Source organism: Scatophagus argus, chromosome 6 (genome assembly GCF_020382885.2).
Source record: "Scatophagus argus isolate fScaArg1 chromosome 6, fScaArg1.pri, whole genome shotgun sequence".
Lineage (NCBI taxonomy): Eukaryota > Metazoa > Chordata > Actinopteri > Scatophagidae > Scatophagus > Scatophagus argus.
Genome location: NC_058498.1, coordinates 22,749,623 through 22,774,428, shown reverse-complemented (window position 1 = coordinate 22,774,428; position 24,806 = coordinate 22,749,623). Strand labels below are relative to the sequence as shown.

General features: G+C 39.7%; 3 protein-coding genes across 6 annotated transcripts in view; all 3 read right to left on the bottom strand.

The window, feature by feature from the left end:
• gng12b (guanine nucleotide binding protein (G protein), gamma 12b) overlaps positions 1-15,728 on the bottom strand; it is a 30,641-nt gene extending 14,913 nt beyond the window's left edge. Inside the window, exons 1-3 of one of the 4 annotated variants that reach the window (XM_046391895.1) lie at positions 15,521-15,728; positions 7,825-7,977; positions 6,376-6,413 (exon numbers count right to left, since the gene is read on the bottom strand). In XM_046391895.1, coding sequence (XP_046247851.1) covers positions 6,376-6,377 — 2 coding nt within the window. In that variant the 5' untranslated portion in view covers positions 6,378-6,413; positions 7,825-7,977; positions 15,521-15,728. The other 3 variants (XM_046391896.1, XM_046391897.1, XM_046391898.1) reach the window with 3 other exon arrangements.
• Positions 15,729-16,618: 890 nt separating this feature from the next.
• On the bottom strand, positions 16,619-20,819 carry LOC124060636 (protein wntless homolog). The gene is made up of 12 exons (XM_046391816.1): positions 20,617-20,819; positions 20,140-20,403; positions 19,925-20,049; positions 19,687-19,842; positions 19,438-19,574; positions 18,423-18,591; positions 18,234-18,331; positions 18,085-18,148; positions 17,832-17,975; positions 17,624-17,707; positions 17,333-17,498; positions 16,619-17,205 (listed from the first exon to the last, which is right to left on the bottom strand). Exons 1-12 carry the CDS (start codon positions 20,720-20,722, stop codon positions 17,171-17,173), a joined length of 1,548 nt encoding a protein of 515 aa, XP_046247772.1. The 5' UTR covers positions 20,723-20,819; the 3' UTR covers positions 16,619-17,170.
• A 127-nt stretch (positions 20,820-20,946) lies between these two features.
• On the bottom strand, positions 20,947-24,374 carry dr1 (down-regulator of transcription 1). Its single transcript, XM_046391817.1, has 3 exons — positions 23,485-24,374; positions 23,177-23,340; positions 20,947-22,194 (listed from the first exon to the last, which is right to left on the bottom strand). The coding sequence occupies exons 1-3, from the start codon at positions 23,714-23,716 to the stop codon at positions 22,048-22,050; spliced, it is 543 nt and encodes a 180-aa protein (XP_046247773.1). The 5' UTR covers positions 23,717-24,374; the 3' UTR covers positions 20,947-22,047.
• Between the last annotated feature and the right edge of the window lie 432 nt (positions 24,375-24,806).

Below are 24,806 nucleotides of genomic sequence, written 5' to 3'. Positions count from 1 at the left end.
TGCACATAATGAGCAGCTGTGGGGGAGGAAGAGGAGAGGGCTGCGTACGTTAAGAGGTGCTGGGCTGGACACCACGTTCAGAGTGACCTTTTAGGGAGGCTCCACAAGTGGATGCAGCCTTTGTCTCACGACATCTCCCTGTCTGGAAGCCACCTGATTGTAAACCTGCAGTCTTGACGCATTAGTAATATGCCCTTTGGTCCTGCAAGTTATTACCAGATAAAGTTTGCATACGTGTTGAGCTGAGAAACTGAGAGCAGTGAAACAGGTATTGTTAACTGAGGAAGAATCCCAAACATCCACCTCACCCAGCTGCGCACAAGGACAAAGTGCAAACGGGAAAGTTTTGTGAGTGCTTCTGCTCAATGCAATCACGTGTTTCAGGAGAGTATTTGGAAAATACATGAATTTCACAAATCCTGGTGTGAACATTTAAGATGCATAACTGTGGATTTAGCTGTCCTGCATTTTGCTGGGAATGCAAGTTCTATTGATCTGAAAGAACAATTGTATATTTTATGGCACAGAATACTTCCACCTTTAAAAATACTGTATCTGTTAATACAAAGTATTAACAGTTGCCAGCTACTTTTGCATATTAAGATTTTACAGATGGGATAACAAAACCTGATACATTTCAGTCCTGCCAGCCTCAGCTGTTTGTTGTGTTTAATGACCCAATTATGAAATGCTAGCGTGCTAAACTAGGACATGAGCGTGGTAAACATGTTTCTCCTGCTAAACATCGGCACATTAGCATTGTCACGGCGACAATATTAGCATGCCGGCTTTTAGCTCAAAGCGATGATGTGCACATGTACAGCCTCACAGAGCTGCTTGATGGCTGCAGAGCATGGCTGTTGTAGCCACCCAAATAGCATAAAAAAATAATGAGCTCCATGCCAACCAGCTGCAAGAATGCATCTGTAATACATTAATGTAAAAAATTTGAAAAACATGACAAGTTTGCAGTGTCATGTTGGATGAATGGTCTCTCCTCAATTTATGTCTCTGTACTGTCATCTGTCCAATAAAGGCAAATACAAATAGCTAGCTCTTAAAGCTGTTAAATGCAATCCACTATGTTTAGCAGCTAACTTTGTTTGCTATTGCTGACCAGGTAGTGTACAGAGAGATTTTTAGAGCTTTAAGAGCAGCTGCTAGGGCTAAAAATGCAGCATGAAAGCCGTGAGAGCTAGCCAAAACAGTAAAGCTGCAACTGGACATTGATTATAAAAGTTTATACATATATAAATATAAAAGTTAGAACTACTAAAAAAATGTTTAATTTAATCTAAAGAAGGACATGCATAGACATGTCAAAGCAAGGAGAGGAGAGTCCATCAGATTCTACAATACAATAAAGGTTGTGGCATGTTTCATGGTGAAGGTCAAAACGTGAAAGGACAAGGTGGGGAATTTGACTTTCTTGAGGGATTTGTTTGGGTATTTCAGTCAGGCACAATTAACAGGGTGTGGTACAAAAGTCATAGTTAGACAAAGGCAAAAAAAAATGTGTATGTCGTCTCTACCGCTTTCACCATGCTTGCACATGCACATGTTAAGGCCATGTCATGCAGGGTGCTTAGTTGCAGACGAGTGCCAACACGTGACTGATTTACATGTGCAAAGGATGTATGCTGCAAATTAGATATGTAGTTCTTATAATACAAAGGCTACGATATACCTGACCTGCAAGTCATGAAATCTAGCTATAGGATTTCTTGCAGGGCTTGACAACTTTAATGTCAGCTGCTCTGTTTTTCAAGTGCAACATGTTCTAACCTGCTAGGTCATTGTCTGGAGGTAAACGTGAAGCCTTTTCTCATGACAAAGACACCAGGTTTGATTTGACAATGAAAAATTAAAAGACAGTTCATCCTGAAACCAAATAGACATGTTTTTCTTTTACCTGCAGTGTTATTTATGTATATAGATTGTTATGGAGTGAATGGCTGAGTTCTGGAGATATCAGCTTTAAAGATACCTGCCTTCTCTTACTATAATGGAGCCAGATTGTGATGCTTCAACTGTAAAGATACTTTCCAGAAATCACAATCCAGTCACTCAAGATTATCCAGTTTCTTGTAGGAACTATTTTCTTTCTAAACTACACCATATCACTGCACATAAAGAACAGAAGGAAATGTGCATCTCTCCATGTACAAGAGGCCTGTGTTTGTGACTGTTCCTTCAACACAACCGTTTTGAATAAACATGATGACATCGAAGCAAATCATTTACATGAGCAAGAAGAAAAAAATCTATTCCTTAAAAGGCAGATGTGTAGCTCAGTGCAATGATATCCTTTTTATTATCCAACATGAAAAAGTCATCCTCCTAATCAAAAAGCTCTGTTTTGTTTTGGGATGTCTGAATATCCTATCATGTGACCTACATGATATGATATTCAAACATAGTCTGGTGCAGAGAGTTCGAATGATGACTGAGCCTTTGTCAGCCATGCATATTGGAGTATTATAATGCTGTATTCATTCAAAGCACCGACCAGGATCTCACAGGGAAAGTATGTGTGGGCCGGTTGCAGCGGTTTGTTTTCAGAACAGTGTAACTCCAATGGAACGCGGCTGCAATGCAGAGCAGCATACCACCCTGTTTCACCCCTAATGAACATCAATCAAAGGCACATTCTTACAGTGGCACAGACGACCAAGTGTATACTTGCAAAGCAATGCAATTAAAAGCAACTTATTTCTGGACTGGAAAATATTTCCTTTGCCACTGTCTGGTGGAGGAAAAGGTTTTAGAGAAAAAAAATTCAAAGCAGGAAAGAGCAGCTTGTAGAAAAGAATCCCAGGCATGTAACCAGTGGCTGGGCAGATTTTCTGGGCATGGTGACATCCGGACTGCTACTCGGCCTTCCTTTCTTAACTGCCAGACCCTTATGTTTGTTAAGTGCAGGCCGACATTCCTTGGATGGCTCCGTCAGCAAAGATCTTGGTGGAATTCTTGTCTGGCAGACACGTGGCACAGGAGCATCTCAAAGTGGACACAGCCGGTCACAGACAGATAAAGTGTGGACTGTTTCTTGTTGAGACTTCGCGGTCCTGATTAGAGGGTTTTTAATGGCATACATACTGTTGTTATGCAGAAGCACCTAAAGACCTTGTATAAATGAAACCAAATAAAATGTATGAAAGAGGACTTAGGCTGGCCTAACAATGGAAAATCAGACACTGCTGTACCCACATAAAGAGACCTGTCTCCAGTGCAACCTCCTGGACCAAGCTGTTGCACTTAATGAGCTGAACCATGCACAGAGTGCAGCACTCCAGCAGGATGAAAGGAGGCACACCCTACATTTACATCTATAATGGTGAATAAATTACTTTGATTACTTGATTCCTTTATTAAATCAGCATGTAGAATGACAAATCATAAATGATAGTCTAGTTTAGTACAAGTGCAGCATCACATGCTCTGTGAGGCCTCACTTTTGGGTGATGGCTAACATCAGCATGCTAACATGCTCACAAGGACAATGCTAACATGCTGATGTATAAGAGGTATTATGCTTACCACATTCACCATTTTAGTTTAGTGTTTTAGGATGCTAGTATCTGGAGGCCCCACCTTGCAACCCGCAGAACCTAAATGATCCCCCTCCAACATAATGGTGCCAGACACCACAGGTTAGATGCCCTGTGTCCGTGCCTCAACATGTCAGAGTTGCCTTCATGGCACAAGAAGAACCTACAAAATATTAGGCAGGCAGTTATAATCTTGTGGCTGATCCGTGTTTACGTAACTTTGATTGAAATTCCCTCCACAGACAGAGGTGAAGTCAGCAACCTGGCAGACAGTCGTGTGAAAATTCTATCCATGGAAACGGATCTGCAGTGACCTAGTTGTTGAGTGGGGTGATAATATGTCAAAAGGAGGCAACAGGAGGGTAGTAATTACACATCTGAAACTGTAATAATTCATTCATGCTAATGGTTTTGTGGGGGCACAATGTTGGCTTGGATGGACATTCTATTTTCATCTTATGAAGCATCACACAGGAAATCTTCCTGTGCTAATAAGCTAACAAAGTACCACATGTTTAACATTAATCTAAAGCATATGGTTTACATTTTTAATATTTTTCCAGGTGAACGGTAGAGATCAGTGGCTGAAGGAGCCCCAGCTACATTCTAGTGATACTTTCTGTGACCTGTGGCAAGAACTTGATGAGACTGTTTGTCCTACTTCAAAGCCAACATGAGTCTACATTTTAGCTGTGCAGATAGGACAGCTAATCTCAAGTGGTATCTGCATGCATCCAGGGCACATGGAGGCCACCCAGTGCACATCAGTCTTGGTTTGAGTTCCCAGAGCTAGAGGTGCACATACATAAATAACATTAAGAATGTAAATCTCTGGAAGTCTAACATTTGTTTTTACAAGAAAGCCAGACTACATTATAGTTCCTGAGAACAAAAGAAAGCAGCCAAGGGAACAAAAGCTCTTGCATGTATTCTGTTCTGTCTCTTAAAGATTAAACAATTTTTTTTCTTCCACTTCCATGAAAAAAACCAAGGCATGACATGTGTGGCAGCTTTGAAGAGCAGACATATGAGCTATTTCCATCAGTCTTACATATGGTTACAGATGGAAGCTGCACCCACTAAAAACAAAAAGGGCCAAGTACACAACCAGCACTAGCCTGTTGGTCGTGGATGCAAGCCATCGGAACCGGGGATCAAATGAGTATTAACCACATTACTTCCTGCACAGGGAAAAGACACTCACACCTCTGCCCATAGCTAACCAGCATGAGTAGGAGTGTGTATGCGTGTGAGATGGGGGGGGTGGGAAGGGAGGGAGGGTTGTTCAGGAAGCGGACGCAGTGTAACCGAGCAGAAGGAAGGAAGGAAGATGCCCATATATGAGCAGATGCTTATGAAACAGGATGAAGAACATGCCTGAAGAGGCCTGGGATCTCCCTTGGGTGCGACAATCATGCAGTAAATGTGTAAACCTCCTCCTACACATATAAACACACGCCCTGGCACTCGAAAGCTCAAGTTGCACCAAGCCCAGATTTCAAGCTGACATTTCAGTAAGGGGTTTGCTGTTGTTCATTATTTGCCTCCAAATACAAACTACTGACTGATGCTATCAGCGTTTGGTTCACTGAGAGACAGCAGGTTTCTGTCTCTGTCAGCTGTGCAGCCACTTAACAACACCACACACCTGAATGCTGACAAAAAGAGCCTTTGTTTACCACCTGCGTAAAAGTTAAATGTATTCAAAGCAGAGAAATTGCCCCTGGGTGTGTGTATAGTACACCTAATGATATACTATATACTTTTATTATTCGATCATTACTAATGCATTAATGTATAAACAGAATTTTTTTCTCTTATAATTTGTTGAGGTGAAGCAAATTTTAATTATTCTATATTATGCTGCAATGATAAGTTTTATTTTCATAATGGATTAATCTATTAGTTTTCATAATCCATTGTTTCTATATTATGGTCACAATTATACAGAGCTCAAAGCTGTCCTATGAACCCACTACAACCCCCCCACAGTACCTCCTTCTGTTATTAACACAATCCAGATAAATAGGGTACAAATTTCAGCTTGGAGATATCATTATGAAACATCCTCAGTTGATTACTTCCATGAAGACTATTTACACGTTTTCTGAACTTGCAAGTAATATGCAAGTAAGATATTATCTAATTAAATGTGTGCTCATTCGCATAAACGTACCTAACCGAAATTTGAACTGAACAGTGCACTGTGTGTTTTGAATGTTTTCTCTCTACTAGACTGAAAGAAGACTATTATGGAAGCAAAATAAAACAAAACTGATCAGTACATAAAGTACAATGTTTTAGCTTGTTGTGTCAGGCCTTAATCAACAGTTAGTCAGTAATTGTGCTTTAAGCAAAATGTACCACACATGAAATGAACATACTGTATATACTAGTATCGTTGCTGTTCTTCTCATCACATTCACCACTCTCTTGTTCACAGTTGTAAAGTTCCCTGACAAAATGGGGACAATGAAGATAGCATATCAAGGTAGTGATTTGACCAACCATTTAGTAGAGTAGCTAGGGCACTATAATAATGAAGAGTTGCTTTGATCCTGGGGAATAAAGAGAAAAGACTGCCCAATACTGCCCTCATATGGGGAAAATGTATTAGTACAAAAGACAGAGGAGAGAGTGTGAGAAGCATCATCTGCTGATGAATGGAGGTTTGGAAGAACACACTGATATGACACGTGATTTATATCTTGCAATGTAACTCTTTGAACACTGGTTAACATTCTGTACTGACAACAATCCACATCATACTCGAACCAAGAGGATACGTTCACATGTCGTCAAGCCTGTCCAAAACAATACTTACATGAGGCCAGCATGTTCTTGTAGTACTCTCTATACGGGCTGTGAGGAGATTGCTTAAAATCAGAATTCACAGTCCTTGTTCTCTGTTTTCTCTTAGTTTTTCTCTTGTTTTCAGTGAAGTGACATTAATCTACGTTTTAAACTAAAAAAAAACAAAACAGACTGCAGAAGCCTCCTTTCACCTACAGCTGCAGATAAAAATTTATTTTTGCACAGAACAAGTCACTGTCACTCCTGTCACTTTCAATAAAATCATGTTCATAATGGCTCTTGTGAAAACAAATACCATCACCAGTAATGCTTTGTCTGTGAATACGGGCATTGCAGTACTGGTTTAAAGGTCCAATGTGTAGGATTTAGGGGCAGAAATGAAATATAACATCGAAATCATGTTTTCTTTGGTGTATAATCACACAAAATACCGATCTTTGTATTTTTGTTATCTTTTTGTTACTCATTTTGTTACCTTTCATATATACAGAGGTAGAGAATCTTCTTCATGGATCTACTGAGGGAAAATCCAGATACAGCATTTCCTTCTGAGCATGCGTGCTCCGTGGGTCTGAGACCTCAGCCAGCTGAGCCGCAATTTCCAGTTTAGCCCTCTGCTAAGCTGAGTAGGGATAAAACTATTTCATAAAATTATTTCATCATGCTGCTCTTCCAGACTTTCCAAATAATTTTGGACTGAATGAATCAAATTGTGATATTGAAACAAGTCACTTTGTGGGGGTTGTTACACTCAAAAAAAATGTATCCAGCATTTTACAGCTGATTTGTCTGATGGTTTGCCACTATGTCGAATTGGATTCAAAGCCTGCCGCTGTTCCTGGGCGCTTTGCTCTCCTCCACAGAGTTCATCATGTTGCACCGCTATGTTTCCACAGCCAAAAACTACTTTTTGACAAAATTTTGCTACCGTAGGGAAAGGTGAGTCAAGGGGCGTTAAGTTGGTTGCAATTCACAGCCTCACTGCCAAATGCTGCTAAATCTTACACACTGGATCTTTAAGATAAAACTGAAAAAATATGAACCTAGCCATTAAAAAACAATCCTTCAGTTTTTAATGTTTGTGCAATATCCCAACCTTTAACTGAGATACTGGCTGACATATTTGGTCAGCAGGCTTTCTATAGTACATAGTCTGCAAACAGTATCAATTAGCGAAAGAAAACATTCTGAGCAATGGTTCTTATAATAAATTCATATTAACAGTGTAGCCTACTCCAGCAGTTTAGCACTTCCTTGCTGATGGATTATTCACCTTCAGGTGTCACAATGTAATAGCTCCCTTGCTGCTAATTTCAACAGCACTGTAAACTCTGTTTTTACCACCAGATGACAGCACCTTACAAGCCGTTTAAAAGAAAAGTCTGACTGGCGACATGGAAGACTTATGGGGACAGTGTCTGATTAATAATGGATAGATTGATGAAGCAGTGTTTGTTACCTGATCCTTCTCTCAATTACAGTAAAGCTGAGGACACTGGTGGCAACAGCTGACACAAATGGGAGCCAGTCTATTGACAGAAACACTGAAGTGTGTGGGAAAAGATCTCAGAAAGGATGTATTGGAGTCCCAGTGTGTGCGACCAGCATAAATCTGGAAAGAAAAGCAAAGAATGTTTAAATTACTAACCAGCCATGACAGCAACCCAAAAAGTTAAATATGAGCGGGGTTTAACCATTAAATTCTCCAGTGAACATGGAAGTGGAAAGGTGGTAAATGTGGGGAAAAACACACTTTTGCAACTGTTTTAATACTTACTGGAAACACTGACAGATTTGTATGACTACTCTCAACAGAGGAAAAACAGACCCCTGAGAGCATGAGTCCCCACAGTGTGATGAACACCAGCGCACTGTTTCCTCACCATTTACGGAAAATGTTGAGTACTGACATGCTAAATCTGTTCTGAAAATGCTCCTGCTTCTGCCCCATTTGCATTCATTACCACATTCCAGTGAAACCAGTTAGATGGCCAGTCATTTGGTGTGAGAACGCTGTATACAACAAGAGGAGGTGGGGTTTTGTGGTGTGAACTAGAGAGCACATAGTTCAAAGCACTCTTAAGTTTCTTTCTGCTTTTTATTTGCTTAATTATAAGAATTTACACACACATACAGGGCACTTGTTCTGCAAAGAAAAGTTATGAGAGGGTGCTTGATTCCAGACATTTATTAAAGCAGTAATGATTCATTTTGGCCACCAGGGGGCAGAAAAACAAATTATAAATATAGCATCACCACATTATTACCCTATGAAGTTGTTGCAGAAAACCTAACTCAAGTAACTCAACTACAAAAATCATCAATGCTAAAAATTTGTATCAAAGTTTTGTTTAATCACATTGTTTATTTTATAAACTACATACAACCCACTGTGTTTCAAATGGATAATTATTACAGACTGGACACAGGACACAAAGTGACAGCAATGTCTGCAAAATGGAGGAGGAGAGAGAGCTGAAACCAGACAGACCAGACTGTGCAACTGAACTAACCTGCCACTGTAGCAAGACATCAGTGCTGCGGAAAGTATCCCTTTTTGGTGTCTGGTTAAAAATTAGCTATATTTTGCTCAAGAAAATAAGCACAGAAGTTGAAATGATACAACCATATTTGGCCCCCAACAAGTCTCCCTTAATGAAAGAACCTGCTAGCACTGCATGCTACCATTCAGTTAGTGCCTTAATGATGTTTTAAAACCACAAACCACATTCAGTGGTTTTCAAAGATACTGACCAGGTCATTAAAGTCAAGATCTGTTCCTAACAAAGCCATATCGGTCAGCAACTTCCTGGCTGAATGAATAAGCTGTATAAGTCCTTTCTGTACATTTTAAAGAAAACATGTGTTGGACAAGGACAGAGAAGAACACTAACTTTATGGTTACAGTTTGGACTATGCTGGTGTTAGAGTGTGTTAGAATATGGGAAAAATTACGTCATGTCTGAACTATTTCAGTCTAAAGTGAAGCTATGTATATGAACAGAACTGAAGAAGAGGAAAAACAAGTTACTGTTTTGCAAATAAGATAAGTTTTCATTCTCAAATGTTTGCAGTACATTTGACTGAGAGTGACTGTTGATCTGTGAAACCAGCTCAGAGATCTGTTATTGTACAATGCTGAAACCAAAGACGTTTTATGATCTGCTGTGTTCCAGTTGCTAAGCAATCTCTAACTTCCTTGTCTAGTTTATAATTTACCATATTGGTGGTAAATTATTGATATATCCAAGTGGTGGAGGGTTGTTGTCTGTTTCAAGTAAGTTTAAAAAAATAATGCAGCCTGGCGGGAACTAAATACCACATAATAAAGAATATAACATCATTTTAAAGCTTTACACAATGATTACTTACATTGTAAATTTGTACTGTGCAACATATACTTGTGCAAACACTCATTGCCCGTGATGTCAACAACACTTTTCCTCTTAGTCAACACACACAGTGGCAATCAACAATTTCTGTTCTACTTCCTCATTAGTTTGACTTACAATGTTATGGCTACTATTCATTCATTCATTAGTACATCCGTTTACTGAAATGTAATTATTTATGAAGATATCAAGGGAAAAACAATTCCCTAGGTTTAGCATCTTCACTAATATTAGAACGCGCATGGCTTGTGCTTACTTTTCACTTAAAATAAATACATGCGTGTGAAGCATTTGCACTGTAACTTCTCCTAATTTAATGGAGGGAATGAGAAGCATATGCACACAGAATCTTTTTAAATTTGTGACTATGTCTAGTTCAAAACACACTGAGAGATATACATAGTGCAACAACCCCACCAAACCCACGAGTGCATACCTCACCCGCAGTAGTCTGTTGACTGGAGGAGGCCAAAGACAAGAGATCATTTAATTTAATGACCATCACTCTGTGAGTAGACTCATTCCCCTGATGCTGCACAGATGCACCACAGAGACCCGGAGTTGGTTTGTGTAATTCTATCAGTCGAGCTGCATGTCATGTGGGACTGCACAAAAAACACGTCTATAAATATCCCACTGCGGCAATATGACAGTGTCAGTGCGATTGTACACAGGATGACACTAGCTGGTGACCTGGCTACTGTCACACAGGCCTGTGTGTCACTCTGCAGGGGGAATGACCCGTGAGCTGCAAAGACATCCTGCTGCGAGTACAGGAAGAGCAACAGTGAGGCAGCACTTTCTACTCGCATATAATCAAAGAATAAACAAACAGTTCATTGATGAGTAAGTCCCAGCTTACTTCATAAAATTAATAAGCTCCTTATGTAGAATTTATAACCAAAATGCACATTTCAGTGCTCTCTTATTTGAAACAGCATGACTCTAATATCAGTTACTGTCAGTGACTTTTCTGTCAAAGTCATGTAGGAATAAATATTGCAGAGCAGCATATGCGGCTGGCACATGTTACCTATCTACAGACTGCTTTGAATCAGAGAGGCATGACCCAAGCGACTGACGGCAGCAGCCAGTGTGTGAGTGTACGTGTTGCAGTCTGCTAAGGCGGTAACATCGACAAGGAGAGCAGGAAGACTAATTTCATCTATACTACTGCCAGGTTGCCATGGCAGCTATTTGACATCAGCATCCCAGCCTAGTCAAACATGTGTTTGCTTTTATTCTGAAAAATGAGGAGAGCCCCCACCTCCATATTCTGATCACAATCTAAATGCACTTCAGAAGTTGTTCCCATAAAAAAGAGTCTATATAAAGAACCTATAGCAAAATACAGTCTTTGATTAAGTTTGACTTTTTTCAGTGTTTAAAAATAGCTGTGTGTTTTCCGTTATGATGTTGTGTTATCTCTGTGCAGGTTTCCATTTGTTGTCTGTTATATACAGGTTCATCGACAGAAGTGATGCAGCAGCTATAATCAAATACATGGAGGCAGCATAAGCTTCTCTCTTTTGGAGAGATGAAGTTTGACTTTCACCTCAACATGTTTACCAAAGCAATTAAGTATTGAATTTAAACTAAGGAGACAGACAAATATTAAGATTACAGAACCATGTAAATGCTAATGCATTTCAGTCTGTACTATAGACCACACAACACTCACTTAGAGCTGAAACTTGTAACTATTTTCATTAATTAAATATTCTGTTGATATATAGGTGTCTGTGTGTGTCTGTGTAAATATGTACATTTATGCAGAGAGCTTCGTCACAACAATTATGTGAAGCTCAATATCACCAAAACCAATGAGCCTGTGGTGGACTACAATAAGTCAAATATGGATGTCCCAGAAAAGAAGCTACAATTCTAAAATGTGACTGATTCACACACATGTTCAACCCAACAGCACAACCCACAAAATTAAAAGAAAGACACAATAACATGTTTGACCACTGCCTACTGCGCACCATGCAAGAAGTACTTTGTTGTTCCATTCTGAAAATGATTAAAGACACACTATCCACTATAACTCAAAGTAGAATTCTTTGTAAAAGCTTTCAGCACTTGATGATAAGCAATTAATGCTTGTGTACAAGCAGCCTCATAAGTGTGACATATCCACTCATACATAGTGAAGGTACTTTACCTTCATCATTACTGTGATATGCTTCGGTGAGGAGGCTGAGAGAGCTCTGACATGTCAAAGCAGCACAACATTTTTCACATACTACTGTGGACTAACAGGGCTCGAGTCTGATGGCCCCACTGTGTTTACTAGAAGCATTCTCTGAAGGTCTTTGTGACCAGAGTAGTGACGCACATACGAACTCCCCAGAGGCCGAGCGTGGAATTTGAGTCGGGTGATGGGGAGGGGCGGCACTCACAAGCGCTAAGGTCTGTACCACTTACTTTGGTGTAACCAAGCAACACAGTCAAACCCATGTCAGCACCAGAAATCCACTCAGGTACTCACACTGAATTGCTAGAAACCAAGACAATGAAAAGATAAATCCACCAAAAAAAGCTGTCACTCTCAGATTATGTCTGAAACATGGTGCCATGATCAAATGACGTACCTAAGATATACAAGAGCAGAATTTCAAGTAAATAAACATTACTACACATACTACAAACAGTGGGAAGGTTACTTTTGAAGGGTACAGATCAATATTTACCCTTGTTAACATTTTTATTTACTTCATCAAAGTGATATAACTTATAACATTTGATTGCTTTTCAAGCAAATATGCAGCCTATTGGATGTGCAACAGCAGAATCTAGAGATAAATTACACCTTATCACACATGAATAATAATATCATAATGTATACATAATATCAATCAAATCAACCAATCAGCTCACTGTGAGCAATGGACATTAATTCGATTAGCAAATGAGAGTTGGTGTAAATTCAAACAAGAACCGAGAATCAATCAAATAGGGTTGTGCCAATGGCTGACCGTCGACCACTGAGTCCTCTATCAACGGAACATTGTGATTTGTCAACAGACTCAAGCAAGACATCATGGGACTCCACGCTAACAACAACCATTATTTTTTTCAACACAGAAAAATGGATAAGTCACAGAAGACATTCAGTGTCAAATTAATCATTATAGATTTATTTTACAAAGTCTCCAAAAATACACTGCATTTCAATGCTAGATTCCAAAGTTTCTGAAGGCCTCATTGGAATGGTTAATGGCTAACTTCTGGGCTACGTCTCTTACATGCAGCATTCCGGAGATATTTAACATAGGAAAAGTTACGTCATATTGTGTGTCACCATTAACCCCAGAGTTAATATCTAGCATTAAGCATGTCAAACTTTCCTTTTCAGTGCTGTCCACTGCCATATATTAAGATGCACTTCCTCCAAATGTACAAAAGTGAAGCCAAAATATCCCGTATACGAGTGCTGAATTCCTGCACTGATGACATCAATTGGAGCCCACGATTAACGAGTTCCCACCCATACACGCATCTGACCTAATCATGACATTTCACGCCCTTTTTATAATATAAAATATCCGACGTCGGCTGGAAATGTTTTCATGTCTGGACATCTAGCTATGACTGGAAAACAATGAGCTAGCTGGCTAATTTTGTTTCAAACTTCAGAGGGTCAACACAACTAACTTACAGACATGCAGTGTGGAGGCAGCTCTGTGGGTCAGTGCCATTGCCCATCTTGTAGAGACACCTCCTTGTAAGCGAACCTACGTTTGACAGTGCTCCACTCAGATTGGTCCCAACGGCTTTACTGACCCTCATTGCTCAGACATATGTCAAAAGAGGTCACTACTGCACAGTGTGAAGATGCAAAGCGTGACAAAACGTTATATCGCACATGTGAGCTTTTTACCCATGGAGTCAGGGTTGTTTTACCCAGGCAATACAGTCATATTAACACTTCTGTAATCACCAACATTTTGATTAGTAACTGTTACATATTTTGTCCCATTAACTGTAACAAATTACAGTTACATTCATTTTGTAATTTAGTTACATGTAGGCTTGTAGTGCTTGAGTCCAGGACTTGGACTTGATTCACACTTGACCACTGTTGACTTGGACTTGGATTTGTGCATTACCTGCATTCATCACTGGGAATTTATGTATTTTTGCATCTGCATTTATGTCAAATACCATAGTAATTTGGCATAAGATAATTAAGTTGAACATTATATTATAATTATACAATAATATATTTGGATTGGACTCGACTTGGACTCAACTTGGATCAGTAGAGGACTCGACTTGGACTCGACTCAGATTTTTCTTTAATGACTTGGACTTGACTCAGACTTGAACAATGGGAACTCGAAACTGGATTCGGACTCCGAGTACGGTGACTCGACTACAACACTGGTTACATGTAACACGCCCCTACACTTACTCAGCAGCAACAACTCAACAGCAAAAACTTGTATCCAATGTGTGAACAAACTCTGGATATTTCTGGTGTGTTACTCAAAAAAGATTTAATATCCACATCTTTGTTGTTTAAACCATTGTTTCATAGTAAAAACTTTAATTCACATGAAAGGGTAATTCAAATCAGGGAGCCTTTTTCATGAAAAGATGACAGAATGGAAGTTGTTATGAGTACTGGGACTGTAATTACCACTTGTGGTTCCTGCTATTGTAATTTCTGTCTGAGGAAGTAAACACAGGGTAATGAGAGTTCACACAGTAAAAATCATTATTATGATAATGACATGGGTACGCCTTGAAGTCAAACCAGCTTCCAACAACTATCTCAAGGCTATTCTTGTGCCTCCCAAAGCAGCATAAAGCACTGCTGCAAAGTTTAAGGCTAAGAATCCGGTGTACAGTGACTCAGACACTGACAGCGTTATCTAAAAAATGGCTCTTATATTTCAGTTGTTGTAATAATCCAATCCAGCAAACAGCATACAAGAATAAAATACCAACTGATCTCCTTTCAGCATTTTTGCTCTCTGGACATCTTCATGGACGCCTAAATGCTTCATGGCTGCATCTAGCGGTTATGTTCTTTCTCCTACTTACGAATGCTGTCTCTACAAATTCATTATTCATTTGGTATATACAATAACATGTCAAACAATGTTCGTTAGGTCCAACAACCAGCTCAAAACCTCAAAGTGCTCATATTGCTCTGGGCAATATGTCAATAGGCCTATCAAGATATGAGACTAGAAATTGTCTTGGAATGTTGTTAAACCCTGATATGGCAAGCTAGTGTTGTCTTTTCCTGGATTTAAGGGCTGCGTAATAGTAAAGTGATGTGAACTGATTTCATGAACTCACCCTGATATCCTCTGACTCTCTAAAAGGACGACATCCTGGAGCTTCTCAGAAAAATCGCCAATATTACCGAGAAGCAGGTCGTTTCCTCCTCTCCTCCCTTATTCCTCTTTTGTGTGACCACCTGTCACACGCGCTTTACTTGTGTTACCCTGTTTACCAAGCAGTAAGTTGACAGATCGATTTATCCATTATTTAAAGCGTTCTGTATTTCTTACAAATCAAACGGGAAACACACCGACCTGATGAAAATTACATTCATGGAGTTTTTTCCCACTTCATACTTAATTCTTGTTTACATAAATAACTACGGTGATCGAATGGAGGCCACAGTTTACCAGCTGGTATTAAAGGTTGTCTTATTTAGCCACAGTATTACGGTCCACACAACGCTGTCATGTTATGTTACAGCTGCTAAAAGATTATTCATGCAGTCTCTGTGCTGATACTCACCTGGCCTTTCAGATCCGACAGAGTTGTTGTTTCAAAGTCGAGCCATGAAATAATGCGGGGGGCACTGCTTTAACAAAACCCGTACTCTAGCTGTGTGGGGTGAAAAGTTTCAATACGCAGAAAATAAACAGAGCCCTGTTGATGCGAGGCACCGTGGCAGGAGACACGGTGAGAGTCATCTGCTGCTGGTGGCTGCTGCTGACTCGCAGTTGGGCTGGAATTCTTACGTTCGGAGGAGACAACAGCGCCATCTGTCGGCACCCGTTCATACTGTACACACCTACCTGTCGTTTTACAGACGTCCATGGTATAATGTCTGCACTACATATGCATATAGCCAAGCCTGTAACCATGGAACAAGCAGTGGGGGTGATAGTAATAGAACAGGTAATGGTCATGTCACGTTCTAGTTTTAATACATTTCAAAGTAATGAAATACAGAGACAGAACAGTGCACCACACACATCAAACAACAGCTTCTGCTGGTGTATGGCAACATCACTTGGACAGAATACACACAGAATTGCAGCAATACTAGAACTAACAGCTTTAGTTAACTAACATGTTGGGCATATTAGAATATTGGAGGATGTGTACCCCTGTAAATATTATGATTACTGCCTTGCATGTATCTAACACTGTTTTGCATATGACGTCATGTCATATGTGTTTTAGACACAGTGTAGTATGTTGTGTGAAGTCTGTATGAATGTAGTTGTGGTCATGTAAAAGTTACAAAGCACTATATGTTTATAGATAAAAAGTGTAACACAGTATAACTGTACTGACACTTCAATAAAATGGCACCAACATTAACCGGATTAGCAACATCTGTGCTTTTCGTCTGCTGTGAAAAATTCCTGTGATGGGTTTGGTACCATAATGACAACAGATACTTCATATAGAAGGGCTGGATGGTAACAATATATACTCTGGCAGCTGTACATCTCAGTGTACAGTGTAATGTATGCTGTGGCGCTTAACCTTAATAAAAAATTGTAAAATTGTGAAATAAATTGCATTGTATTTTCTTGTCTTGTCTACACTGTTATCGCACTGTTGTATTTTGTATTTGCACTGTCTCTCATGCTAACTGGGTGTATATTATATATATATATTTTATGTACTACACATAGATGGTTGCAATTACAATAAAAACTCCTTATATCCATGTATCCTTGTATGGTGGATCACGGCAACGTTGACTGGGAGACAGGAGTTTGCAAATTTAATAGATATATGGGATGTTTCAATCAAAACCTGGCCCTTAGAAGAATGGAAAAAGCAAAAGGGAAACGCAAAACAATAGGGGGTAGCAAAAGAAATATATATTTCCATTTTTTATTTCTGTTCCTCTCTATATTCTCTCATTATTTTTAATATTTGTTTACAGATTTAATATTTTGATAGGACTCTTATGAATCCATATTCTAGGGCCCAGTGGAAGTTGCATTTTCCCTATGAACTACCTTGCAAGTCAAATCTGTGTTGTATTAGTACACATTTTACAGCCTGCAGTATTCATGGTGCGGTTAAAATTATAATGAAAATAAAACAGGTTTTCTAGACTAGTGAGCCTGGCAGTCAGTCCTCAGACACCTTCCCAGTGATCCTGCAGGTCTCTGTTGGCCCATGCTCTCCACATGTCAGCTAGTCCTCTTGGCTTTCTGGCCTCTCCGGCGTATCTGTTAGCAGTGAACATAATGTTAAACAAACAAAATTTCTGATATGTTTTCCAAGTAAATTTCTCTTTTCATCTGTTTGCTCTTTTCATTTGAAAACTGAATTCCTAGAAGTGGAAATGTGACAGACCTGTTTGTAGACCGTCTCCCGCCTTGTTCCTGTTGTGCTTGTGGGAGGGGGCATAGAGGAAAATAATGGTGAAAACATACAGGTTCCACATGCCATAGATCCCTGTGAGAAAAGCACTGTGGACTTGGACAGTGTAGTCTCCACAGTGCCACTGACCTTCATTGACCTGGTGAAAAATAAGAAAGGAATAATTATCAAGAGCTCAAACATATCACAATAGTAAATAATAAGAAAATGATCATTAAACCACCAGTTAAGACTTATTAGACTCATTAGAAGGGTGATACTTACTTGATTTAAGATGAAGAAGATGATGGTCAGTGCTGCACATGTTAAAGTTACCATCATCAAGAACTTGAATCTGAAGATTATACCCTGCCAAAACCAGCAAGAGAGGAGAAACAGCCAGGATATGGTTTCATCTATTGCACAAAAGTTTTTTTTCTGCCAATGTTTCGCCAGTATTTGTGATTAAGATATTAAAATAAGCAAATCAAACCTTATAACGCAGTCTCCTAGCCTCTGGCATTGCAGGAAGTTGCTTTATTTTCCCACTAATATCCCTGAACACACAACACACCATTCCACACAGGGAGAAGAAATACAGACAAACAGACATCCCTGCCACAGTAATGAAAGTAATCTGTAATGACAGCCAAGGAAAAGGGCTGGATGACACAGATGCCACATTTAAAGTGTGTTCTTTTAAAGCAAAATTAGACTTTTCATAATAAAGAATATCTGAAGGATACTGCAACCTTCATTCCAGTTTCTGATGCCCAAACACTGTAGAAAGGGTTGTTCAAATGAGCCCCCCTTAAAGGAAATTAAGCACATTCATATTTAAAGAAATACATAACCATAATATGACAGAGCTCATCGAAAGCAGCTGTGTCATTACCTCTCACTCAGGTCAAATATGAGGAGAACAGATGAGCCAAACACCACCAGCCCAACCTGCCACCAGTATGCTGTGAGCCGATTCCTCTGACTGTGGTCCTGAAGCATTAGTCGTTGAAAGAAAATGAGTAACTGGCTGTATGAAAGTAAAAAGGAGAAGCACAGTAAGAAGCAAGTAAAAGATGCTAACCATGAGGTGTTCACCACAGAAGATGATCCAGAAGCAGAAGAGCGTGGAGTAGAAGACGCCCTGCTGAACATCTTCCAACAGCAGCATCCATGTCCACTCAAAGCTCAGGGACAGCCACTCCACCGGTGCATTCAGGAAAGTCATAGAGATACCCAGAGCAAAAATCACCCTGTAATGAAAACACATACTGCAATGACTTACACTTACTCTCTAAAAGACAAGCAACTTTTTACTGCAGGCAAAGTATTGACCTTGTTCTACCAGGCCGATGCTGTACTTAGGACAAAGGGTTTTTCATTTCCCCTGCTCTCCACGTGCCACCCTGAAGCACTGTATACATCTTAAAAGTATGACAGAAGGTTTACCTGTGGCTTTAAGCTTTCACAGAGTAACTAAAGAGCTTTGCACTCAGTGTTTCAACATAAGAGCAATGCAGTCTTGTTGTATTACTTCACTCTACCTTTTAAATAAGACAGTGATGTGCTCGGTCTGCACAGATGTAGGAGCTACATGGAGGCTCAGAGTGTTCAACATCAGATGAATAAAGAAAGACATCATGAGGTAAATAAAAAAATTGTAAACATAAATGAACAAGGAAATTGTGATATTATTTGCTTAAGCATCAGCTTATAGGAACAAACTGGCTTATGAGTAGCAAAATATGAGAGAATAAAAAATGTGATATGAAATAAAAATGCAGGCTGAAAAAAAAAGCAAATATGAAATGAAAAAAGACTTTTGGGAAAAGGACATTTGGGATTTCTTCTCCTGCTTCCTCTTTTGGACAAATGTCTTGCTGTGATTGTATTTACATATTTATTATTATTTTTTTTATTATTTATCATAATGTGTAGCTTTTTAATTTGCCATTAAACACTTAAAGCTTCAGTATTTTTGCCACTTCTTCACACTTGCCATTCTAAAATGTAGCCATATTCTTGAAGTTCTAAAAATATAAAAGAAGTGCTAAGGCAAAGCAGTTAACATTTTTGCATCTTTCCCTCTTGGCTCATACTTTTCCAAAAGGACTGGAGGTCTTGCCATGAGGCTGATCCTGTGCCAGTACCAAACTGTTGCCCCAAATATCCAGGGACTGTACACAGTCTTTATGCTGATCCACACTTTAGTGAAGCCTCCATTCTGATGGATGCCCTTAGAGAGGAGTGACATAAAATTACATGTAACACAGGCAGGCTTTGGAATTGAATTCAATCAAAACATTGACATAACAATGTCAGTTAAATCATAAGAATTAAACTCTCACCACTATGTGGATGTCCTTTATTTCCCCAATGCCAGCGTTCACTGTGTCATTCACTGGCAAGCGCAGATTGATCAAAAAATACTTGTGGGCCACACTTCCCAGTTCCATGAATGGTATGGGGTCACATTGATAAAAGCGGCCTTCATTTTCATATGTCTGCAAAAAGATGGACAGTTACAGCTTACAAAGCCAAGAGAAATCTGATCACTTATATGCATGTAAGTGCAGTCAGATTTACCTTCGGCGCTGCAAATATGCACCTGAGTGGCCTTTGTTCCACGGAGTGAAACTTCTCGGTCCACTCAGATATCGCATCATCCCTGTACGCCAGGCCAGCATCAATAGTGATGATAACATCATCTTCTACACAGACAGGGACATCATTTGGTTTATTAGCTATCCAGTGACTTGAACATGCATCACTTGAATTTCTGACAAAGACACGCCTCTTACCAATCTGATTGATCATTTTGAATGCAATATCTAACTGTAGTACAGCCAGCATATACTGAAACCAGGGGCTCATCTCCTTGTTAGGAAGAGGTACGTGCACAGCAAAAACGATGTCATTGGCATCCAGCATTTTGGCCAGAGGCTCATCGAAACTGTGTATCTCCTGGCACCGATTTGATCCCCACGGCACGAGCCAGCCACCAGCCCTGTGACCATTAATGCATTTGGTGGCCAGGTAGTGAATGGCACTGGTGGGACTGGGAGCTATGGCCAAGGGGAATAAACAGTCAGCCATGTGGTTTGAGTTATGTTCCATTAAAGTAAAAACAGAATAAAGCTTTATCTTATTTAGTCACAAATCGGTTCAAATAAAAAGATTTTGGTACACTTTTAATACAAACCACATGTAGGTTATACTTACTAAAATTACCATTTCTAATTCCAGCGATTACAAAGTGATAAAATCTGACCACTTACCGATTAATGCCCCAACCATGATGGAAAGAACTTGGAAAACAAGAATAAAGAAACCCAAGAAAACCAATTTTTTCGTGCTCATATTCTCTATGATTGCTCCTGGCATTATAAAAAGCTGAATTGGAAATGATGCTCAAGTAACTACAAGCCTGTGGTCCCAATAGGCTAAGTGCTCCCCTGCTGCTCGTCCAGCTGCTCACGCACGTCTGAGTCTGCCAGCAGTCAGAAATCATCATTAGAGTGAGTGAGTGAGTGCAACGGGGTGGGCAGTATACAACAATAAGACAGTAATTTGGTGTTTTGTGATTTAAAACACACACCCAAAGAAACTGATCTATAAAACATGAGTCCTTTATTGCTTAAAGAATACAACTTTGTAGCATAGGCAAGTGAATGTGTGTCACAACTATGTTACTTGTCTTTACACTGAAGACTGACCACAGTCACAATGCAAATGTTTGATACTGCACCCAAGGATAAGGGAAATAACAAATTTAGCCTGGATATCAAAGCATCTTACAAAGTCACAGGGTAATAATCCTTAACATTGTGTACACTGCACTGACCTGGAGTCAGCTATAAGAATCACAGTAGCACCTACACCTTTAAAAAAAATAATAATAATAATAATAATAATCACCATCTCTGGGCTGTTAGTCTGTCTTCCATCTTTGGTTCTATGAGACAAAAATGTTCCATTTCCAAAAGGTGTGGCTAATTAGCAATACTGTGGGTGGCTCAAGGTATAAAGAAAATGAAATATGAAGTATCTGAATGTATTAAGATTAAACAAAAAGTCCATTGAGTTGTCTACTTAACAAAAAAAAAATCTAATAGTCACAACCCCTAAAATGATCCTCTGGTGAACAAATCTCTGGAAAAATGACCAAACCACAAAAAAAAGAAATAAAAGAGAAATTAACTGCTGTGAAAATATTCTAGCAGATCTCCTAAATCACAGGAAGTGATCTAGTACAACGGACAACGTAAGTAAGCTATCTGGCGCATTACCTGAAGGAGCGAACACTTTCTGCGTTACTACCAAAATTTACTGACATTTCGTAGGCAATGTCTGCCTTCAGTGTCCACAACACATTCAGAAATCTACAAATTACTCACAACATAATGTCAAGACATAATTAAACAGAGGCAACTGGAAAAAAGGGGGAGAAGAAGAGATTTATCAAAAACTTTATCAACAGCCTCTCAATCCAAATCATTTTCAGGTACTGGTATCTGAATGTGTGGCTATCTTGAAATCCCTGTTCAGCTTTCTCTTCACTGTCCATTCCAATGTGCATTTTCCATGTTACACTGATGTATTCCAGCGGTCAAACACATCCCATGTCTCTGTCGATGACAGCACTGGGACATTTGTGCACCGACGCTGTCCCAGGAAGGGATTCAGACAAGTTGAATGACGTCCTGGGATCACATGTCATCCTCTTCATCTTCGTCCTGAGAGGAACCGGCCTGCTGGGCAGCGCTGGCAGATGCTGCCGCCATCTGTGCCTGTTGGGCGGCCTGCTGCATCTGTAGCCACTCCTGCTGGGCGAGCTCTGCCTGCTGCTGCCGTGCCTACAGAGACACAAGACCATGGAAGGTGAATGAAGAGCTTATATGGCCATTACAAAAGGATTATGATGGCGACGTTCGATGTCAAATCAGAGCTGAGCAACAGTCACTGTATTCTTGACCAACACAAGATATGTTATCATATACATTTTATACAGTAAAAATAACGTTTTTTTTCTAATACTTAACTAAAGGTCTAACTGTAGGTGTATTTGTTCAGAACAGGTATTCCCAATGACTAAAATAATTACTGACAAAATAGTCTCTCTCTTTTTTCTCTGTGTACACACCCGCAAGGAACAATTATCCAGAATGATTTGGCAATGCACCAGCTATGTATCAGCCATAAAATGGCAACTCAATTCAAGCAGTGCCACTGCTCCACTTTAAGGGTAGTATTACAGTTTGCCGATAAGCTGCAGAGAAAACAGATGACGAGTTTCGATATGTAGGCTGACTTTCTTTCAAACGCATCATCACTCAAACAAGACAAAAGCACAGCAAAAGGCGAATCCTTCTCACAGCATTCAGACAGCCTTTCACTGCAGATTCAGACAAATCAATAACTAATGCTACATGATGCTACAGAGTGTTTATCTCTGTAGATTTACGACCATACTCACAAAGAATACAGGGTTTAAACACGCTGTAAAAGTATAAACAAACAGAAGTTGTTCTAAAATTATTAACAGTTGCAAATTGGAACAGGTGATATTTTCTTTTCTTACTGACAATATGACAAAATCATTATTTTCAATCTTGTGTTTTGCCCACTGTACCAAACTGTGACCCACAAGGGATGACCATGTCAAAGAAGTGTTAATGTACTCTCACAGACAAAAAAAATCACATATTCAGATAACTGCAATCTTTCATTTTCTGCATATTGCATAACTTCATGCATGGAAATCCTAGTGTTATAGTGGAGACTGAAACATTAATCCATGCAGCGATCTTCAGATGTATAACAATTCACAGATCATACCTTAGCAAATAATTCCTGTTGCTGTCTGAGGAGCTCCTCCTCTGGGATACCCAGGTTCTCCAATCGAGAGCTCGCCTTCCTCCTCTTTAAGGCTACTGTTTTACACTCTTGCAGCACGTCTTTCACCTCCGTGATGTAAGACGCGAAACCGAGGCTCTCAAGGGCTGTGGTGTGAAAACAAGAGTCGAAAGCGAAATAATTAACTCTCTGAGGTCTAAAATTCACGACAGGGAGAGGGACACACCCCCTCCCATATTCCCCAATACACCGGCTGAGCAGATACGGGGTAAACGTAGACCAGGACTCACCATTGATAACATGCTCAGGAGATATGGTCTTCTTGTCGGACTTGTTGCATATTTCATTGGCTTCTGAGGATATGAGGTGTATGAATTCCGTGCAGCAGTTAACCACAAGCTCCCTGGCGTCGTTAGCCACTCGTACGTTAGGGAGAGTTTCTTTAATCATCTTGTTGATAGCTGCTCTAGGGATGGTGAGGTCGTCATCGTTTCCAGAGGAAGAAGCCATCGTGGCAGGCATGTATAATCACAAACTGTACAAACGAAAGCTCCGGTTCTTCACTGAGTGGTGAAAAATGTTAGAAGACGGTGACAGGCGTCTTCTGCTAATGGGGTTAACGTGTACTGCCGGGGTCAAAGCAACGCAAATTAAATGTCATCAAAAAAGACGTTTCCTCAAAGTTAGCCAGTTGGCTGAGTCGCTAATTAAGCTAACAGCGAATTTACGTGTTAGGCTAAAACAAAACCGCTGCTGTTACAGGGAATGTGACAGAAAAAAAAGTCCAAGAAACGCTAAAGCACAAATTAGAGGACACAATACACTAATACTGGAAAATTATTCCTAGCTAGCTAGCTACCAAGCTAGCTAGAAGCCGTGGTCCCTGTCGCAAGCAAGCCGCAACCCAGAAGACAAGTGAAAGCGGAGTTTGAGAGCATGGCTAAAGCTAGGCTAACAATGAACTGCCCCTGCCTTAAATAACGAAATAGCTGGCTGAATAGAAAAGACTTGTAGAATAAAGTCGCTACAACAATGCACGTTACTCTTTCCTGCATCGACCAAATGACTCAAACATGTCAAACAATCTTAAAGCCCCTAGCAATTCATTTATAAATTTATATTTTGAACAACATTAGCTTAAACATGCCCGGATACAACGTCAAACAAAGAACCGGAAACAGTGTCACCAATAAGTGTTTGAACTGGCATTTCTAGCGCTTATTGCCATCTACTGTTCAATTAGAAAACTACAAAATTATATTTCTATTCCATTTTACTCTATTGTGTATATATATATATATATATATATATATAAATGGTTATGAGTAAGTATGTGTGGTGTGAACTGCGGGATCAATAAAGTTCATCTTATCTTATCTTAATCCCAGATTAGGCCATATGTAAATATTTTATATAATCCAGTGTCCCTAACACAGAAGGCCTATGACACTAACATAGCCAGTTTACATATTTACTGACTACATGTCTTTAAGGGTCGCATCTAAATGCTAACAATGTCTTATAAAACACACACCACCTCTCAGTATGGCACTATAGCTGTCTGGAGCATGTAAATGCCTTGTCTGATGTATTGACTAGTAGATGTTCTTCA